This window comes from Pantherophis guttatus, chromosome 3 (assembly GCF_059756535.1).
Source record: "Pantherophis guttatus breed Tessera chromosome 3, ASM5975653v1, whole genome shotgun sequence".
Taxonomy (NCBI): domain Eukaryota; kingdom Metazoa; phylum Chordata; class Lepidosauria; order Squamata; family Colubridae; genus Pantherophis; species Pantherophis guttatus.
The window spans coordinates 57,364,984-57,382,904 of record NC_142065.1 but is presented as its reverse complement, the minus strand read 5'-3'; the positions used below and the strand labels follow the sequence as shown (position 1 = coordinate 57,382,904).

At 39.8% G+C, this 17,921-nt stretch overlaps 1 protein-coding gene across 4 annotated transcripts in view; it reads right to left on the bottom strand.

Moving 5' to 3' along the window:
• RNF220 (ring finger protein 220) overlaps window positions 1–17,921 on the bottom strand; it is a 382,422-nt gene that overhangs the window by 224,407 nt on the left and 140,094 nt on the right. For 2 of the 4 annotated variants that reach the window (XM_034414914.2, XM_034414912.3), the window contains one exon: window positions 14,561–14,635. The exons of the other annotated variants lie outside the window; for them this stretch is intronic. In XM_034414914.2, coding sequence (XP_034270805.1) covers window positions 14,561–14,635 — 75 coding nt within the window. The remainder of the gene's footprint in view (window positions 1–14,560; window positions 14,636–17,921) is intronic. 4 annotated transcript variants of the gene reach the window in all.

Below are 17,921 nucleotides of genomic sequence, written 5' to 3'. Positions count from 1 at the left end.
AGGCGTCACAGGTCAGTAAAAGAGGCAAGTCGGCGTCATACTGCACAAGAACGGCGTCTGATGAGAGCACGTCCTTGACAGCCTGAAAGGAGAAAGCCGCCTCCCGGGTCCATGCCCAGGGGGTCCTCTTTTCCAAGAGCCAATGAAGAGGCTCCGCGAGGGAAGCCTTATGCGGGAGGAACACCACATAGAAATTAAGGAGGCCTAGGAAAGCCTGTAGCTTGGCCTTGGACTTGGGCGTTGGCGCTTTTTTAATGGCCTCAACCTTGGAGGGCGCAGGCCGGATACCAGCCGCGTCCACGAGAAAACCCAGGAACTCCACCTGTGACACCCCAATATGGCATTTCTCGGGCTTGAGTTTCAGCCCGACATTCCTAAAGCGGGAGAGGATGGCCCTAACCTTGGAAATGAGTGACGCCTGATCCGCAGCAGCGATCAGGACATCATCGAAGTAGGGCACAACACCCTGTAGCCCCTGGAGCAGGCACTCCATGAGGCACTGGAATATTCCCGGAGCCACTGACACCCCAAACTGCAGCCGCGTGCACTTAAAGGCTCCACGGTGGGTTGCTATCATTTGGGCCAGGGCCGTGTCCTCGTCAACTGGAAGCTGCTGATATGCTTGAGCAAGATCCAGCTTCGCGAAGACACGCCCCTGGCCCAACGAGTGCAGCAAATGCTGCACCACGGGCACAGGATAGTGGTTGGCCTGAAGGGCCCTATTAAGGGTCGCCTTACAGTCCGCGCAGATCTTTACAGATCCATCGGGTTTTAGGGGAATAACGATTGGGGTCTCCCACTTTGCAAACTCCACTGGCTGTAACACCCCTTGAGCTATTAATTTGTCCAACTCTTGGTCTACCTTGGCCCGCAGAGCAAGTGGCACCCTTCTAAGTTTAAGCCGAACTGGGGTCACCTGTGGGTCTAAGGCGAATGAAATTGGTTGCCCCATGTATTTACCCAAATGTCCATCAAACACCTCCGCAAATTCGCGGATCAGCTCAGCCAAGATGTCTGCACTGGTTGAATGGATGCCCGTCACCCCGAGATGTAGAGCCGCAAACCAGTCTAACCCCAACAGGCTGGGGAGACTGTCTCTCACTATGATCAATGGAAGGCGACCTGCAAAGGAACCATAAACAACAGAAAATGAGCCATAGCCAAGAGTAGGTATTGGGCGGCCTTGGTAGTCTCGCAGCGTGACCAGACACGGCTTCAGGCGTCGTCTGGAGAAAGCAGGAACCAACTTCTTGAGGGTGGACCAAGCGATCAAGGAGCGAGAAGAACCCGTGTCCACCTCCATCCGGCAGGGAACGGACTCCAGCAAGACCTCCAGGTAGATCTTGGACCCTGGGGACGGCGCAGAAGCTGGACTGACATGCACGGCATCGACTTCGGCATCCAGGGAAACCTCGATGGCATGCTTGCTGCGGCCGACACGCTTCGTCTTCCTGCGCTTGGAGACGGGCTCCCCTGGGTCATCTGGAAGAGGGAGCGCCGCCCGGCAGACTCTAAACAAATGGCCGTGCTTTCCGCAGCGCCGACAGACAGCCGACCTAAATTTACATTCAGCGTGGCTATGCTGACCACCGCACCCCAGACAACTACCTTGGACTGGCTTGGCCGGAGCGAGCCCACCCGACTTGCGCGCAGATTTGAGGCGGCACACGTCCCCTTCCGCCCCCATGGCTTCTTCCTCCTCCGAGTCCTCATAATGGATCGACTGAGGGGGGGGGCAGGAGAGACGATGCCATCGCGCGGTGGTGGGCCGACAGGCTGAGAGCGCTGAATCTCTGCAGAGGACTGAGCGGACATTTCAGTGGCCCTGGGCTCATCCAAAGCAATGGACAGAGTCAAATCAGGACGGGCCAGCAAACGCCGCTGTAGCTTCAAATCCCTCACACCGCAAACCAGCTGGTCAAGAAGCATGTCATCTAGTTCATGGAACTCACAGTGGACAGCAGCCGCACAAAGAGACGTAACGTAGTCATTCACAGACTCACCAACCCTCTGGGACCGCTGATGGAAAGCGTGGTGGCGGGCGATCCTGGAAGGCGTGGGGGAGTAATGATTCTTGAGCTTCAGCAGCAGAGTCTCCCAAGGCACAGAGAAAACCGGTTGCGGAGCTGCCAGGGCGCGGGCTGTTACAAAGATGTCACGGCCACAAGAGCTCAGGAAATAGCTCCTCTTCCTAGTGCTAGGCAAATCAGCTAGGTCGTTAGCCTGGAGGAAGCATTCAAATCGCTCCAGGTACTCATCCCAGGATTCATACCCCGGTTCAAATGGCGTGAACGGTGGAAGGGCAAACGCCATAGCGGGGCACGATCACCCTTACCCTCGTCGCCAGTTATTGAACCCTAGAGGCAGCACACGGAGGCCTGTTGCTTCTAACAAGTCATTTATTAACACAACGTTATAACAAGGAACACTCTGGTAACAGAACAGAACAACACCCTCCTGACAGGAGCTTAAATAGTCGCTGTCAGATACATATTAACCAATCCGCCCTCTGATAACTTCCCGCTCTTGCTGTTGCTAGTGGCTGGGCCAATCAGCACCTTCCTGTACGGGGAAAGCCCTGATGAGGGCTGTAAGTTGAAAGATTCAACAGGTGCCGAAAAGGTTCGCCAACACTGCTCTAGATATTGTTGAGATCACAATTTCTAGAATTCCTGAATACATACTGGCTGGCAGTTTTAAGAACAGATAGTATCAAAATCGTTGTATATCAATTAATAAATAAGAAAATAAATAAAATGTAGTCCAAACACATCTGGAGAATATCCAACTGGGAGATACCAGTCTAGTATAAAATACTACATAATGTCATGTAATCACAGTGCACATAGGATTGCTGCATTAGATATTAGAAACAAGAACTGAGAAAACATGTCATGCTATCTTTTTATCCTTAGTGTTTAGTAATATCTAATATACTATTGCAACAGGGATAAAAAGATAGCAAATGACAACAGCTTCTTTAACATTGGGTTCAACCTTAGTAATATAGCGTATTTTTTAATACTGGCTCTTTGGAGCAGAGATTGCCTTGTGCTGGCTCCACCAATGGCAGAATTGTGATATCACAGAACAGTCACTGTTCTCATGTATTTCCTATTGCATTGGGTAATAGGAATTAACTATTAATAATATTTCAAAGATCCACAAAATTCAAGAGTCAGTGAATGATAAAAAGGCTTTATTTACATTTTGATATGGGAAACAATTTTAAATAAAGCCTATTGTAAATAAAGTCTAAAATGCAATACACTCGAATGACACTTATTTGATGAGCAATCTTTAAAGCATTGTTGTGTCTTATTCTACAATGTCTTAGTCCCATATAGGGAACTATTTTTGTGATAAACTAATTAATTCTGTTGTTGTATAATACAAAACCCCACACAATAGGTCATTTTTATGACAAAGCCATCAATCCTTCAAATCTTCATATAGCATGTATCATCAACAGTATATCATCTATAGTAATTTGTCAAGTGGAAATCAACTCTAATGGCTGATCACATTTAATAACGAAGGCAGATTGTAAATGGTAGGCATCCTCATTGTAAGAAATGTGAACAACTTTTCTAAAAAATTGTCTCCATTTTCTGCTACCTTCCATTTCATCCATGTTCCTATAACAACGCTATCAACAAGGTCCATATCTATACTGTAATTTACAATAATCTGCCCTCTCTATTTGGTGATATGATAGAACAATATTGCGGACAATTACTGAAGATTGTATCAGCTCTGAATTTATGTCAATGAATTTTCAATATGGGCAAACAATGTTGGCTGTGTGAGTAGTTTCACTAATCCCTCTCTGCCCCGTATGTTCAATTAATGTAGAAATGGGACAACCTTTAAATTACAATTTTGTCTGCTAGAGAATAACCAAAATAGCACTTTTTACATTTCTATGTACTAACAAAACCTATCTATGAGGGGTAAATTTTTGTATAAAAACAGTAACATTTTAAAAAGCATTTGTCTTTTATTAGAAATGAATGGACACCGAATTGGTTGGCGAACACTTGTTTGTGCCTTGTCAAGTTTCTATTTCAAATTGTACAGCGAGCATAAATGGACACATCATCATGCTTCTGGTAATTTGATACTTGGGATAAGTTGTATAGGGACAACTTTTATTTGTATCTAGGTAAACCAATTCTATTTTTTCCTTTGCAAAATTTTATATCATAGAAAGAAAAGAAAATGACGGAACAGATGATTACATCTAGGGCTGATAGGGTAATTAGACAGGGAAACTGCATTGCAGGAAGGAGGGGCAAAAAAATCTAGGTGGCAGCCACCAACCACGTAATCAAAGCTCCAGCCCTTTTTAATGCGTGTCATGAAAAAAGGACTTTGAGCATATAATTGTGGGCACACCTTGAGACATTTCTTAAGTGAATTTTTTCCCATTTTATGACCTTTCTTGCCACAATTTTTAAGTGAATTACAGCAGTTGTTAAATTAATAACACAGTTGTTAAGTGAATCTGGCTTCCCTATTGACTTTACTTGTCAGAAGGTCACAAAAAGTGATCACATGACCCCAGGACACTGCAACCATCATAAATATGAGTCAGCATCTGAAGCATCTGAATTTTGATCATGTGATCATGGAGATTCTGCAACGGTTGTAATTGTGAAAAATAATCATCAATCACTTTTTTCAGTGCCTTTGTAACTTCAAATAGTCACTAAACGAACTGTTGTAAGTGGAGGGCTACCTGTATACACAAACATGTATGCCTGGATACCCTATAGAAGGAACTGATTTTGTAAAAAAAAAACTGCATTTGTTCATGCTGTCAAAGATTTTTTTCCACAATTATATATGTTTAATACATCTATAGCAGTGATGAAATCCAAATTTTTTTACTACTGGTTCTGTGGGCGTGGCTTGGTGGGCGTGGCTTGGTGGCTGTGGCAGGGGAAGGATACTGCAAAATCTCCATTCCCTCCCCACTCCTGGGGGAAGGATATTGCAAAATCTCCATTCCCACTCCACTCTGGGGCCAGCCAGAGGTGGTATTTGCGGGTTCTCCAAACTGCTCAAAATTTCCGCTACTGGTTCTCCAGAACCTGTCATAACCTGCTGGATTTCACCCCTGATCTATAGATTAGTACATTTTGCTTTGCATCAGAATTACATTCTGAAGACTGCAAGAGTCATGAAGAAGGAACAAAACGTTAACATTGTTGGAAACTGGGAGAGATATTTTTGAAGTTTGTCTTGTGTACCCAAATAACTTTAGGATACCATGTGTTAGGTTAGAGGAAGGGGTTAGGAAATAAATAATAATAATAATTAATAATTAATAATAAATAATAATTTATTTCCTCAGGAAATAAAAATGTTCTCGGCTGGCCCTGTAATGTTTCCTATAATGGAGAATTAATGAACAACAGAAGTTGTCCTAGAAAAAATAGTCCTTACTATTTAGTTCTAGGATATGGCAGGATGCAGAATTGTACACAACTCTGCAGGAAAAGGTTCCTATGTACCAGAACATATCCAAGAAAAGTTGCTATACATCATCACATTTGTATTGCTGATTTCCTGGCTTACGCAACTAGAAGGCTTCTGAAGTTCCCGATGCAGAACTACACCAGGACTTACTAGTTATCAGAGCAGCAGCAGGTAGTTATGTCAGGGCAAAGCCTGCCCTAAAGCCTCAGGGTCTCTAATTTACTGCTTTCCTCTTACCATAAAACCGAAAGGGGAAGGTGCTGCCTTTAATCGCTGCCACAGGCGGCCCCTCCTGGAACCACACAGCAGCTGAGCAAAGGCTACGAGTTAATGCGCTTTCCGACACCTCTGCCTGATTCATGAGCCTGGCCTTGAGCAATAAACCGCTGAACCTCCTCAGCTGGGCAGCAGGATTTACAGCCTGCAGGGCTGGCACTCACATATGAAGACTAGAACACCAACTGACAAGCCCATTACGGACACTTTGTCAGGATAGGTGATGGTTCATGTGCCCATTCCACGTGCATTAGCATGAGTGGAAATTAAGAACACTAAGACACAAATACAGAAGTATAATGCATATGCAAAGCAAAAGATATAAATTACAGACACGTAATATAGAAGTCTTATGTACTAGTAAACATACATGTGCAAATGTTAGTATCAAATTTGTTAAATGAAAAATTCCTAGGTGTACAATTATAAAGGTATATGTAATATATTAATTGATTGTCCTGAATCTACACACAAGCCACTTAAGTCTACACTGTAATAGAAGCTGTGACAGAACAATCAACATACAAGAATCATGTGATATCAAATCTACAAATATGGTCCTTTTGATTCTCATTTACTGATGTAGATAAGGTCAAGGACCTTAATAGTACAATTCATAATGCACCAGATTAATTCTCCATCCATTCAGGATTACTTAACACAGAAAATGTATTGCTTCTACTGCCTTCTTCACTGTGAATAGAACTGATACATATGCATGCGTTTATTATTCTAGAAAATAGAAGGCAAATTCCTGAAGAACACTGTAACATTCATGCTTTATTTCTTAGACGTTACAAGTAATCCTTGCTTACCAATTGCCTCACTTAGTGACTGTATGAATTTATAATGGTATAAAAAAAACTCAGCTTTGCGACCAGTCCTGGCATTTAAGAGCATTATAGTGTCCTGCGGTCACAGAGTCACCATTTGCATGCTTCTCAACCAGCTTGCAAAAAGCAGAATTAATAGAGAATGCAGAAGCAAAATCACAAGTCACAATCATGTGAAGTTTCATTTAGCAACCATAGTGACTTGCTCAATGACCAAATAGCCAACGACATTGTAATGCCAACACAGTCATGTGGTTTTCTGCTTAGTGACTGTAGCACTTAGCAATGGAGTGGCTGGTCCCAATTGTTGTTGAGAAGAAAGGGCTACACACACAGACTCCTCATTTAGCGCTCTCTCCCTCTCTCTCTCTCTGTCTCTCTCTCTCCCCTCTATCCCTCCCTCCCTCCCTCTCTCTCTGAATGTATGTACACACACACACACACAAGTTTGATGACACAATTCTGCTTTTCCTCCCTTTATTCCTGCACACAAATATCCCATATAAGGCTAACCATTTATAAATTCTGTAAGAGACACGGTGATTCATGGTGAGAACTACAATTTGTAGAGGCTAGACAAAGTGAACATGCATATTTATTTGGGGGAACACTTCACCATGTCCATCTTTCAACTCACTGATGCATTTGCTACACTCAGAGAGAATTTCTGGTCATTGCCCAGAAAGTGTTGAACCAGGCAGTGTCACTTAATGGAATGACACAACCTTGTTTTGCAGGCAAGTAAAAATATCTGGCTTCTTTTAAACAAAAATGATCTAAACATTGGCTTAAAAGCTTTTCCAGTGTCAGAATACACTACCTAGCCCACTACAAATGTGTCACTCATAGCTCTTGCTTATACTGAATCTTAGCAACAAGATAGATTTGAAATGCACCATTAAACACATATTCTTTGACTTTTTTTTTTTAGTACTGTGATTATTTTCAAAGAGCACATGAGGACATGGGAATTTCAGTATGAAACTGGTAACAGCTTTTCTGACAAGAGATTTCTGAGTTATCCCAGTGTACTGTTTTATTATTTATTTATATGCCACTTTCCTATTAATGCTTCCAGAGAAAGAATTCCTAGCATTAGCAATTTAAAAAAAAATTAGGCAGTTCCCTCATCTTTCTTTCCCTTTTTAACAGAATTCTGTAGAAAGACGGGGGGAAATAGGAAGACATTCTATAAAAATAGCACACTGCCAGATAGAAAGGCATGTGTTTGGAAAAACAGCTTTATTCAATCTGCATTTTCTTTGGTCAAATATTTTTATCGCGAAGAATGTACACTGTCAATAATTATGCTACTTAAACACTGTAACAGATCTAAGCATTTTCCTTTCTTTCTTATATCTTGCTTTGTATTCAGTAGACTTGTGCAGTCTTGCTTATCTCCCACTCCTGATCAAATTTACAAGACAGAATTGTGAATCCCACTAGTAACCCCTTTCTCCAAATAATTAATTTGATATATGCCCTTTTATTTCTGTTGATTAAAAAAAAAGTCACCCCAAATCTACCGTATGTTTTGTCCCTACCAAACAAAGGAGGGAAAAAACAGCCTTATCTTAGAAGTAGAGTTCAGGAAAAAGCTACTGGTCTTTTGGACTGTGAAAGTCCCACTCAGTAGCCTTGCTTGTCATCTAGAATTTATCAGCCCAACACAGATCTGCCATAATGTGTTGTATAACCAGTGCATAAACAAACTTCAGCATGATAAATGCTTTGCTTTGAAAGCCATAAAGTTATTAGCTGGTGGCTGTTAGCTACCGCTGAGCACAAGGCACATTTCCTCCATTAACCCTTGACGGCCCACCCCTGTGCCTGTACATTCATCATACATGGGGACAGATTTTGGTGGAAAAAAGCAAGGAAAAATCAAAGCACTGAGAATTGAGACCATGGGATTGCTGATTATTTAGCAGTGACACAAAATAATCAGAGATCCCACTGTGTCTCTGGGCTTGAGGAAATTTTCTGGGTTCAAGATATACTGAAGTGGAATATAGTAATATTTATCATTCTTAAAGTAGAAAAAGCATATACATTTAGTTAAAACGTTCTCTTTCCAATACTGGAAAAAGCAATAGTAAGCAGCACAAAAGGGTCTGAGACTGCAAGAAAGGAACATTACTTAAATTCATCAGTCAGTTAACAGTAAAACTCAGATGCCTGAACAGAAGGTAACTCAATTCATAATTCAGTCCTTTATTCACTATGTTACATCCGATTCTACTTACAACTAGATCCTCCCACCTATGACTCAAATGAAAAGGCCATCTGATTTCACTGACAGTTCCAACATTTTGCCAGACAATTAAAAATACCTTGTTGTTTTAGTTGTAATGCTATACATGCTCTAATCTCTAATTAATATTAGTAATATGATATCTCATAAACAGGTCAATAGAACATAATGGGCAAGGACAACATATCAGATGTGTAAGGAATAGTCACTGTTTTTTTTTTAAAATGACAGAATTCAATAAAAAGAAAAAAGATTTTCATTTCTTCTAAGCGGAAAAATGTTTTGCAACCATTCTCTGGTTTAGGAGTATAACAATCTAAATAAATACTTCTACACTGAAGTGCTACATCAGAAGACTAAAATAATGGTACCCCGTTTCCCCCAAAATAAGACATCCCCTGATAATAAGCCCAATTAGGCTTTTAAGTGCATGGCAATAAAGCCAAGCACTTATTTCAGAGTTCAAAAAAATATAAGACAGGGTTTTATTTTCGGGGAAACACGGTAAATATAAATATTTTGAACTAATTACAAGAAAATGTCAAAAGAAGGAATTTTCACACTCTCAAGGCTGCATGATAGATAGTAGTCTGAGGCTAGTTGAGCAGACTTGAGCCAGGGAATCACAGCCAAGGAACAGAAAGAAAAAGTCCACCAAAGTCAGGAAAAATTAGCTGTTCAAGCACGCTTTCAATCCAAACAGGAAACTTCCTATCCAGGAGGTCCAACTAGTCCAGTGATGGTGAACCTTTTCAGCACCAAGTGCCCAAATTGGAGCGCCGGCCCAGAAACCCGAAGACTAGGTGGCCAGTGCACATGCGCGTGCTGGCCACCTGGTCTTCCAGTTTCCGGCATGCACATGCGCGTTGGCCAGTTGGTCTTCAGCATGCCAGAAACCCGAAGACCGGGTGGCCGGTGCGTGCATGCATATCAGTCAGCTGGCCTTCGGGTTTCCAGCACTCCGGCATGCATGAAGCCCAACTAGCAGGTGTGCATGCACACGCTGGAAACCAAAAGAGCAGCTGACAACAGTGTATGTGTCCACAGAGGGGGCTCTGTGTGCCACCTCTGGCACGTGTGCCAAAGGTTTGCCATCATAGAGCTAGTCAGTCCTGATTGTCAGGGGCAAATATTTAATCACCATAATGATCTTCCAAAGTACTGTAGTACTTTGAGGCATTTATACCTGAGCTTTTTCCCCCCCCCAAGTCTTCTATAGTGTGGCAAGCTCATTATATATGTATTTGCAAATATCAGTTAAAACTTGATCCGATTTCAATTCTGTAAGTTGCTGATTCTGAGCCAATTCGAACACAGCAAGACTTTCTGAAAGATGAAAATGCAGCTTCTTCAAGCTGGAATCTGTACTGGTATATAAATCAACTTATTTTATTTCTCAATTATCTACTGGTGGCTCTTTGATTGTCTTTGCCAGTAGCCATTAACATGGACTCCCAAGTTGGACAGTAAACTACCCTGTTTCCCCCAAAATAAGACATCCCCTGATAATAAGCCCAATCAGGCCTTTGAGCGCATGGCAATAAGGCCAAGTGCTTATTTCAGGGTTCAAAAAAATATAAGACAGGGTCTTATTTTGGGGGAAACATGGTATAATTAACTACAGTTTCCTTGTGTGTTTTGCCACTCACATGGATATGAAAGATAATGAAAAGTTGCTAGCATAGATGCCCAAAACCTAAGATCCTACCTATTAATCCCATTCAGTGTCTGTCTCTACATACAGCTCATTCAAACAGAAACTGCTCCATTGTTTTGGAAGGAAACAATGTTTTTTCCAGCATTGTCATAATATGAGATTGATATTATAACCTCTGTAATGATGGGGAAGATACAAAAGAAAATATTTATTATTTTGTGCTGGACCCATTTTTTTTTTACCTCCCCCAAAAAACTGGAAAACTCTTCAGTGTCAAAGAACTTGAACTATTTTTTTTCAACAATACATTTTTTTCCCTATGGGGAGACCAATACAATATTGTACAGAGACCATCAGCAATTCAGTTTGTATCATTCAGGGTGCATACAGTTAAAAGCATGCAATAAGAAAATAATTTCATATATTGCAAGCCATAATAATAAAGGCAGCAGCAACTAAATATTAACCAACAACAACTTTTCAGACCTATCAAGAACTCTCAAGTCTACTTTTTCTCCTTTTTTTTTGCTGCTGAAGCAATAAAAAAGGGAAAACCAACATCCAAATGATCTTGTTTATGGTGGTTAAATAAGCTGCATGTGCTTAATCCGTTAGAGTTTAATGAATTTATGACTTGCTTTGGAATTTGACAAGGGCCATAAAAGAGTAATTAACATTTATCAGCGTGTTTGCTCCGCCTGCACACACCCTCCTCCTCTTGGCCCCTCTCATGGCAGTGTCGGGCACCATAGAGAGATATAAAAGCGATCAATTAATTTTTAATAATCTCAGGAAAAGATTGTAGAATTGCAGTATGAACTCTGGGAGTGTCAATAAACATGCCGAAGGTCATCTACTTTCTTCCTCTATATGCTTGTCAGTAAAGTGATGGTGGTGGGGAGATAGAGAAGAATGGGACACACATATTAAAACCTGCCACGGGAATAGGTGATGGAGCAATCAATCACAACTACTCATCCAATCATTTCACCTCATTGGTTAGTATGTAGTCCATTATTCCAAACTAAACAGGAAGCGTACCCAATTTCTACTATATTTGTATATTACTAGATTTCAAAGTTGTCTATACAATTGCCCAAAATATTATATGCATTAAAGGCCTTTGACTGGCCTAATTACAGTACAAAAATGATGCTCCCCCAGCATCTTCATTCTGCTATGTCCCTATGGCACCCTTTTCATCTTGTTTCTAGCCATATATAAAGACACATCCACACATCTTTCTCTAGCATGAGAATGCCCTAACAACACTCCCCTGAGCAAGTTTCGGCCAGAGGCCATGTTTAGGCACTTAGCTACTCAAATGGTGTTTTCCATTATATTATTGCTTGAGTTTCTCCATGCAAACAATGTAGGGTGCATTGATGAGAAGAGGGGAGGCCATTTGCTATAACAAAGTGCCTAGTGGCTCTGTCACTGGGGTCCTGAATCTCCCCTTCTTTTCAGTCTCTGACCATTGCACACACCATCCATTCTTGTTTTATCTGACAATGGGCTCGTTCTCCTTTTTAAGTTATTTTTGAAGTGGTTAGGGATACTTTGAAAGGTGAGGGTTTGCCTACTTGTCATCAACAGCACATCTAAAAGTATAGCATGCCAATTGATGATGGCCTTGTATGAAGTGGCTAATATTATTAGCCAAACTCCAAATCAAACTGCCAATCACATCTCTTATTGTTCATATATGAGTCAGCAGTAAAGAGAACTCTAGCTTTGAGTGTACTGTGGGTGCACTTTGGATGCATGTTGGTTTCTTACCAGCTCCATCGGGGTGACAGTATGCCAATTCTGTGGATTCAGCCCAAGACAGCCTTAAGTCATCAATGCAGAGTATTATAGTACTACTTTGTCTTATTTCAACCACATCCAAGGGCAGTCTCAAGGTGTACAAAACCTATTAGGGTATCTTAGCCATTACCAAGGAAGAAAGTCAAAAGACTGAAGTAACTGGAAGCAGAGGCAACACAAGCAGGATTCCAACTGGTAGATGTGACAGTAAATTTTATAACATCCAAGACGAGTGGATAGTATTTTAAATTGAGTATCAGTGAAAAACATAAGGCTTTTACTCACAATTTCAGATTGTATTTTTAACTATCAAGGAAATGCTGAGAAAATTCCAGATGGTCAAAAAGAAAATTATGCATTTCAAAGGATCATAGTAATAGAATTTAACTGTGTTTTGGTAATATACAACATCCAGTTATTTCTTCCCCTAGTCAGCAGACATACATTGAAATAGACTAGGATAGCTGTTTCTGTTATACAAAACTTTTTAAAAAAATTCCTTCCAGTTGCCACAAAAGAGGCTGGAAGATTGTCACTCTGTCCACAGGCCCTGCTTTTAAAAAAACACACCATACATCTGTAATTTTAAAAATCTGCACTGGCTTTTTTTTTTTTTAAATCTCCCCATGGACCTAAAAAAATTCTCTAGTGTGTGACCACAATTGTCACTGCCACTGACAGACTCATGTATTTAACCACAGTTATTTCTTTCTGTCCTTTTTTCATCACCTCTGTGATCTGAGGGTGGTGAAAACTGAGACAGAGGTGGGAGTTCCTGGAGAGATCCCCTTTTCACAGGAAAAGAATCATCTAACTGCCCAGACGTAGGCTCATAACAGAGGGGAATTAATTGACTAAATTAACAATTGAGTTGAGCCCCAAGTACAGTTTGTCTATTTGAGGAAAAATCTAGCAGTCTTTCAGTTATTTAAGTAAGTTATCAACTTGGGTTAGATAGCTTGTATGAACCAACACCACCCCCAACACACACACAGGGATGCTACATACATACCAAACTTTAATGTTAATGTTAATTTTTAATGACACTTTACTTATCAATTATATTATATTGTATAGCCTCTCTTTGAGGAAGAAGGATGGTTTAGAAATATGAAATATAAATAAATTCATGATATAATTAATCATATCATATGAATAGGGCCAATATATATTATTTGAACTGATTATAGCTCATGAGTCATTTAGAATATCTGAACAATGGAAATACAACAATAACAACAAAGGTTAATTTGCAGTAGAAGCAAAGAAATATGGAACAGGAAAAAAAGAGGAGGGGCTTTTCTATGCTATGCTAGTAATTCCTATATAAAGTATCCTTTTCCCCCTAAAATTTAGAAATATTTTTCAACAAGCCAGGTATTACAGTAAAATTCTTATTCTATACCACACAATGCTAATAGAGGTGTTCATAATTTAGATGTCATGGTTCCAAGTAATGGGTCCAATCAATCCAGGACTCTGAGGTTGTGGTTTTTCTCAAAAATCCATTTTATTGAGTATATAATATAGGCATGTTCAAATGTGGCTTAATGTCAAGGCTCCGACTACCGACTCCAAGCAAGCCAGTCACTTTGGATTCCTCAAGACATGGCATCTGGCGTGAAGACAATTTTGATGGCTAGCAATGAAAAAGGACAACAAAAAGATACCAAAATACCAAAATACATTCAAATGTGCCAATATGATGTACCCAATAAAATGGATCTTTGAGAAAAACCACAGCCTCGGAGTCCTGGATTGATTGGGCCCATTACTCGGAAACATGACATTAGAGATATGAGCTACAACTTTTGCAGAGCAGGTACATAATCTTACTGACATTTATTAATGATTACTGAAAGATCCAGAATGAAACATTTGTCCGACCCAACGAAAATGACTTTCATTTTCATTTCTCATCTAGTATTCTAAGGACAATTTTTAACTGATTTTCATCCATAACTTTTAGCAACTACCCACTTCTGCTTAGAATGAAACTTTTTCCTTAAACTAAGGATATACAGTATTAACTGCCCTTGATAAAACAATGACAGATTTGTTCCCAGCAATTTTCAATCAAATGCTATAGTACAGGTTAGTAGTAATACTTTAAATATATTGCTAGTATCTTTTTATGCCTTAACTATATTTTTTATTATTGCCCTAATATCATCTACGCAAATTGATGATGCTTCTACTGTTTTTCCAAAATATCCCCAACAGTAATAAAAATAAATAAACACTTACAGAGGGGGAAAGTTAACGCCATGCGCTGGCTGGCCCCCACGGACACTGGTGGCCCTCCTTGGCTGTCGCTTCTATCTGGCAATCAATTGACAAGAAATTGAGATTATGAGATATGACAATCACCATCAGAAGAAAGACAATCAATCAACTGACTACTATAGCTGAGCAAGTGACATTTAACAGTAGAGATTTTCCAAATTTAGTTACTATCATGGGATTAGATATCAAAAGCTGCAGCTTTAGTCTTATAAAGAACACACAAAAAGAACTGCTGTAAACAGTGCTTTTTAATGGATCCTGATACCTAATATTTTCTCACAAGGAACCTCATACGATATAATGAGATTAGGAAAGAGGAATGTAGAAATAATGTACAAGTCTTATATGTTGAACTGTAGAATAATGCTGCACAGTATTTCAAAAATATGCAGAAGCATAAATACAGCATCTATATACAACTCTTTAAAGCTGCTGGCCCCACAATCCCACAGAAGATTGTTTTATTTGGAGATGTAGACAGGTGTTACTTTCACACCTTTGCACACATCAGTGTAACTTTTCTATGTTATTCCCAAAGCACTGTAATGTTTTACTGTAGAATCAATTTAAAGAAAGCTAAATGCTATTAAACCACCTCACTGAACGGGCATCACATTTTCATATGTAGGCAAGCTTGAGACTATATTTATTTATTTGCTTTATATATCTTCTTCTGTCAGGAGTCCAAGGAAGATTATCTACATCCTCCTCCCATTTTCTTCCACAAGATAGGATGGGTCAGTCTGCAAATGACTGGCTTTAACAGGGTTAAAGGTAGATCTGAATCTGGATCTTTCCGTGTCCAAATCCAATGTGGTTCTCAACCTGTGGTTCACAGATCCCTTGGGGGGGAGCTGTGATGTCATTACAGGGGGTCAGCGAAGGCTTGGAGAAATGTTATGATTTAAACCTTGGGTTAAGTCTTGGTGGTCCATGGCCATGATCTGTGGGCATAAAAGGGGGTCCGGGGTGAAAAAATGGTTGAGAACCACTGCTTTAATCACTATATCAACATGGCTCTATTCCTTTCCAGAGCAACAGCTATTAATCAGCTACTCACCCTCTTACAAGATCAGACATGTTTACAGTTTTACAAACCGATTTGAATTCAGTTCATATTTTGTTTCTCAGAGATTTTTAATTACTGAAGTATCTCTGGCAAAGTGCCTTAATGAACGTTGTTTGTTCACACATAACTCATGCTTGAAATTCAGTATAAAACTTGACCTGATGAGAATCCTAGCTTGCTCATTGCAAAGAACATTTTATAAACAGTCTACAAATCAAATAGAAACTTCGGAAGTTCTAGCAGACCAGGACAATTAGTCTTTTTTGCCTATTTTCATGCTTTTACCATCCCCTCTCTAATCTTCCTGTCTTTCAGCTTCTAACATATCATTCAACAGAATTCTCCTGATCAATCAAATTAATACATTTATGTTTTAATTGAAATTTTTACATCCTTCAAGGTTACATTAAATATCTATGTTTTGTAAGATTAATACTAACTTTCCCCATTGCTTCTTCAGTTGCAAAATGGTACTGTTTCCTTAAACAATATAAGGGAAGAAAGAGACAATAATTTGGCATGTTTGATACACTAGCTATATGCCCTTAACTTTAAAAAGTAATGTAAATCTGAATATTCTACTTAAACCACTTCATCTTATCCTACATAAATAAAAACAAAAAGTATTGATTAATGTACAGCTAATCTCTTGAAAACTTTATCCAGTGTAGAAACTGGGCCCTGGAAGTAAAATATTTCATTATTTAACTTGCAAAAATTACATTAATTGTCAAGAACATTAGTTAGAAATAAATCAGAATGGAATATTTTAAATATTCTCAGGTCCTCTATAATTGTAAAAACAATTCTCAATACATTTGAAGCAATATTCAAAGTAAATTATTCCAGCATTGAACTTCTGTATGACTATTAAGGCTGTTTTGTTTAAACATGAATATGAGAGTCATGATTTGTTAACATTGTTTTCTGAGATTTGGGGGGAGGGTTTGACTCTGGGCTGCCATTTTTATGTGAAGTTTGTTGTTGTTTTGGCTTGAGAAGAATTTGTTTTCTTAACCCAATTAATTTCTTTGTTTTTGGACTGTGGCTGATTTATCTTTTTGGCATTTATTACTATAAACCGCCTAGAATCTTAGGAGGTGGGCAGTATGTAAATATCCATAATTCATTAATTCATTAGTTAACATACAAAAAATCTGAGCTGGCCTAATTTACCAGCTTTGCCTTTAGAAATAATGTATTGGTTGCAAGTGCTATTAGGATACTTTAATTGAGGAAATGAATGGTTTATAGTAATTCAGACTAAACCAAGCAAAACAAATCAAACCCGAAAGAGATACTGTATGATTCAGGTGCTGAACAATGGCCAAAACCTGCCTATACAAGATACAGTTTGCTAGGTTTATACAACTGAAAGAGACAAAGGTTAATGAGGGTCTGATATTGTTCTTCTACAGATTGATCTAGTAGTACAATATAGACAAACATACAGATGAACGTGATATGCCAACATTCCACGATGCACCCATCAATGGCTGATATTCTTGCTAGGTCACAGAATTGTTATCCATACAGTCCCACTGCTGTTAAGAGCAACTTAGGAATCATTTCCAGACACTATACTACTATACATGTGCACAGCCTGTTGCATAACAAACCAAGGTCCCATTTCCTGTTCCCCCAGAACCGTTAAAACCTCACAAACCACTAGGAAGAACTGTTTCCTGCAGGTGTCCCAGGAACATGAATCACACCTTGTCAAAATGCTGCGTATGAACCAATGGAACAAGATCCTTCAAAAAGTAGATACGTCTTGCAGTCTTTGTCCATGCATAACTTTCTAACCTGCTGATCTACATCCTGATCAGGAAGAGGTTAAATGAGTATTAATCAGACACTTTCAAGAAGCTTTGAAAACTCATCCAAATATTATAAAAAATGCCTTTAATCATCTAATAGCCCAAACGGGGAAGTGATGGATGGGCTGATCTTTGCCTGAACAGATGAGCTTGGGGATGTGGGCTTACAGGAGATGGGAAAAGAGACGATGACACTTTTCCTTCCTCCCTCCCTCCCTTGCTGCTTGGAGCAGTTAGAAATATGAGGTCACCCAGCAAGAGATGATAACACATTAAGGGCTCTTGAGAGATTGGCCTGTCAGCCTTGTTAGGAAGAGGCAATTGGGGCTGACTGTATAATTAAAGGCTGGAGAAAACCATAACTCACAGCAGTTTAGACAGCAATGAAGGGACTCTATCCGCTACGGTCTTTTCTGTTTGGAAGAAACACCTC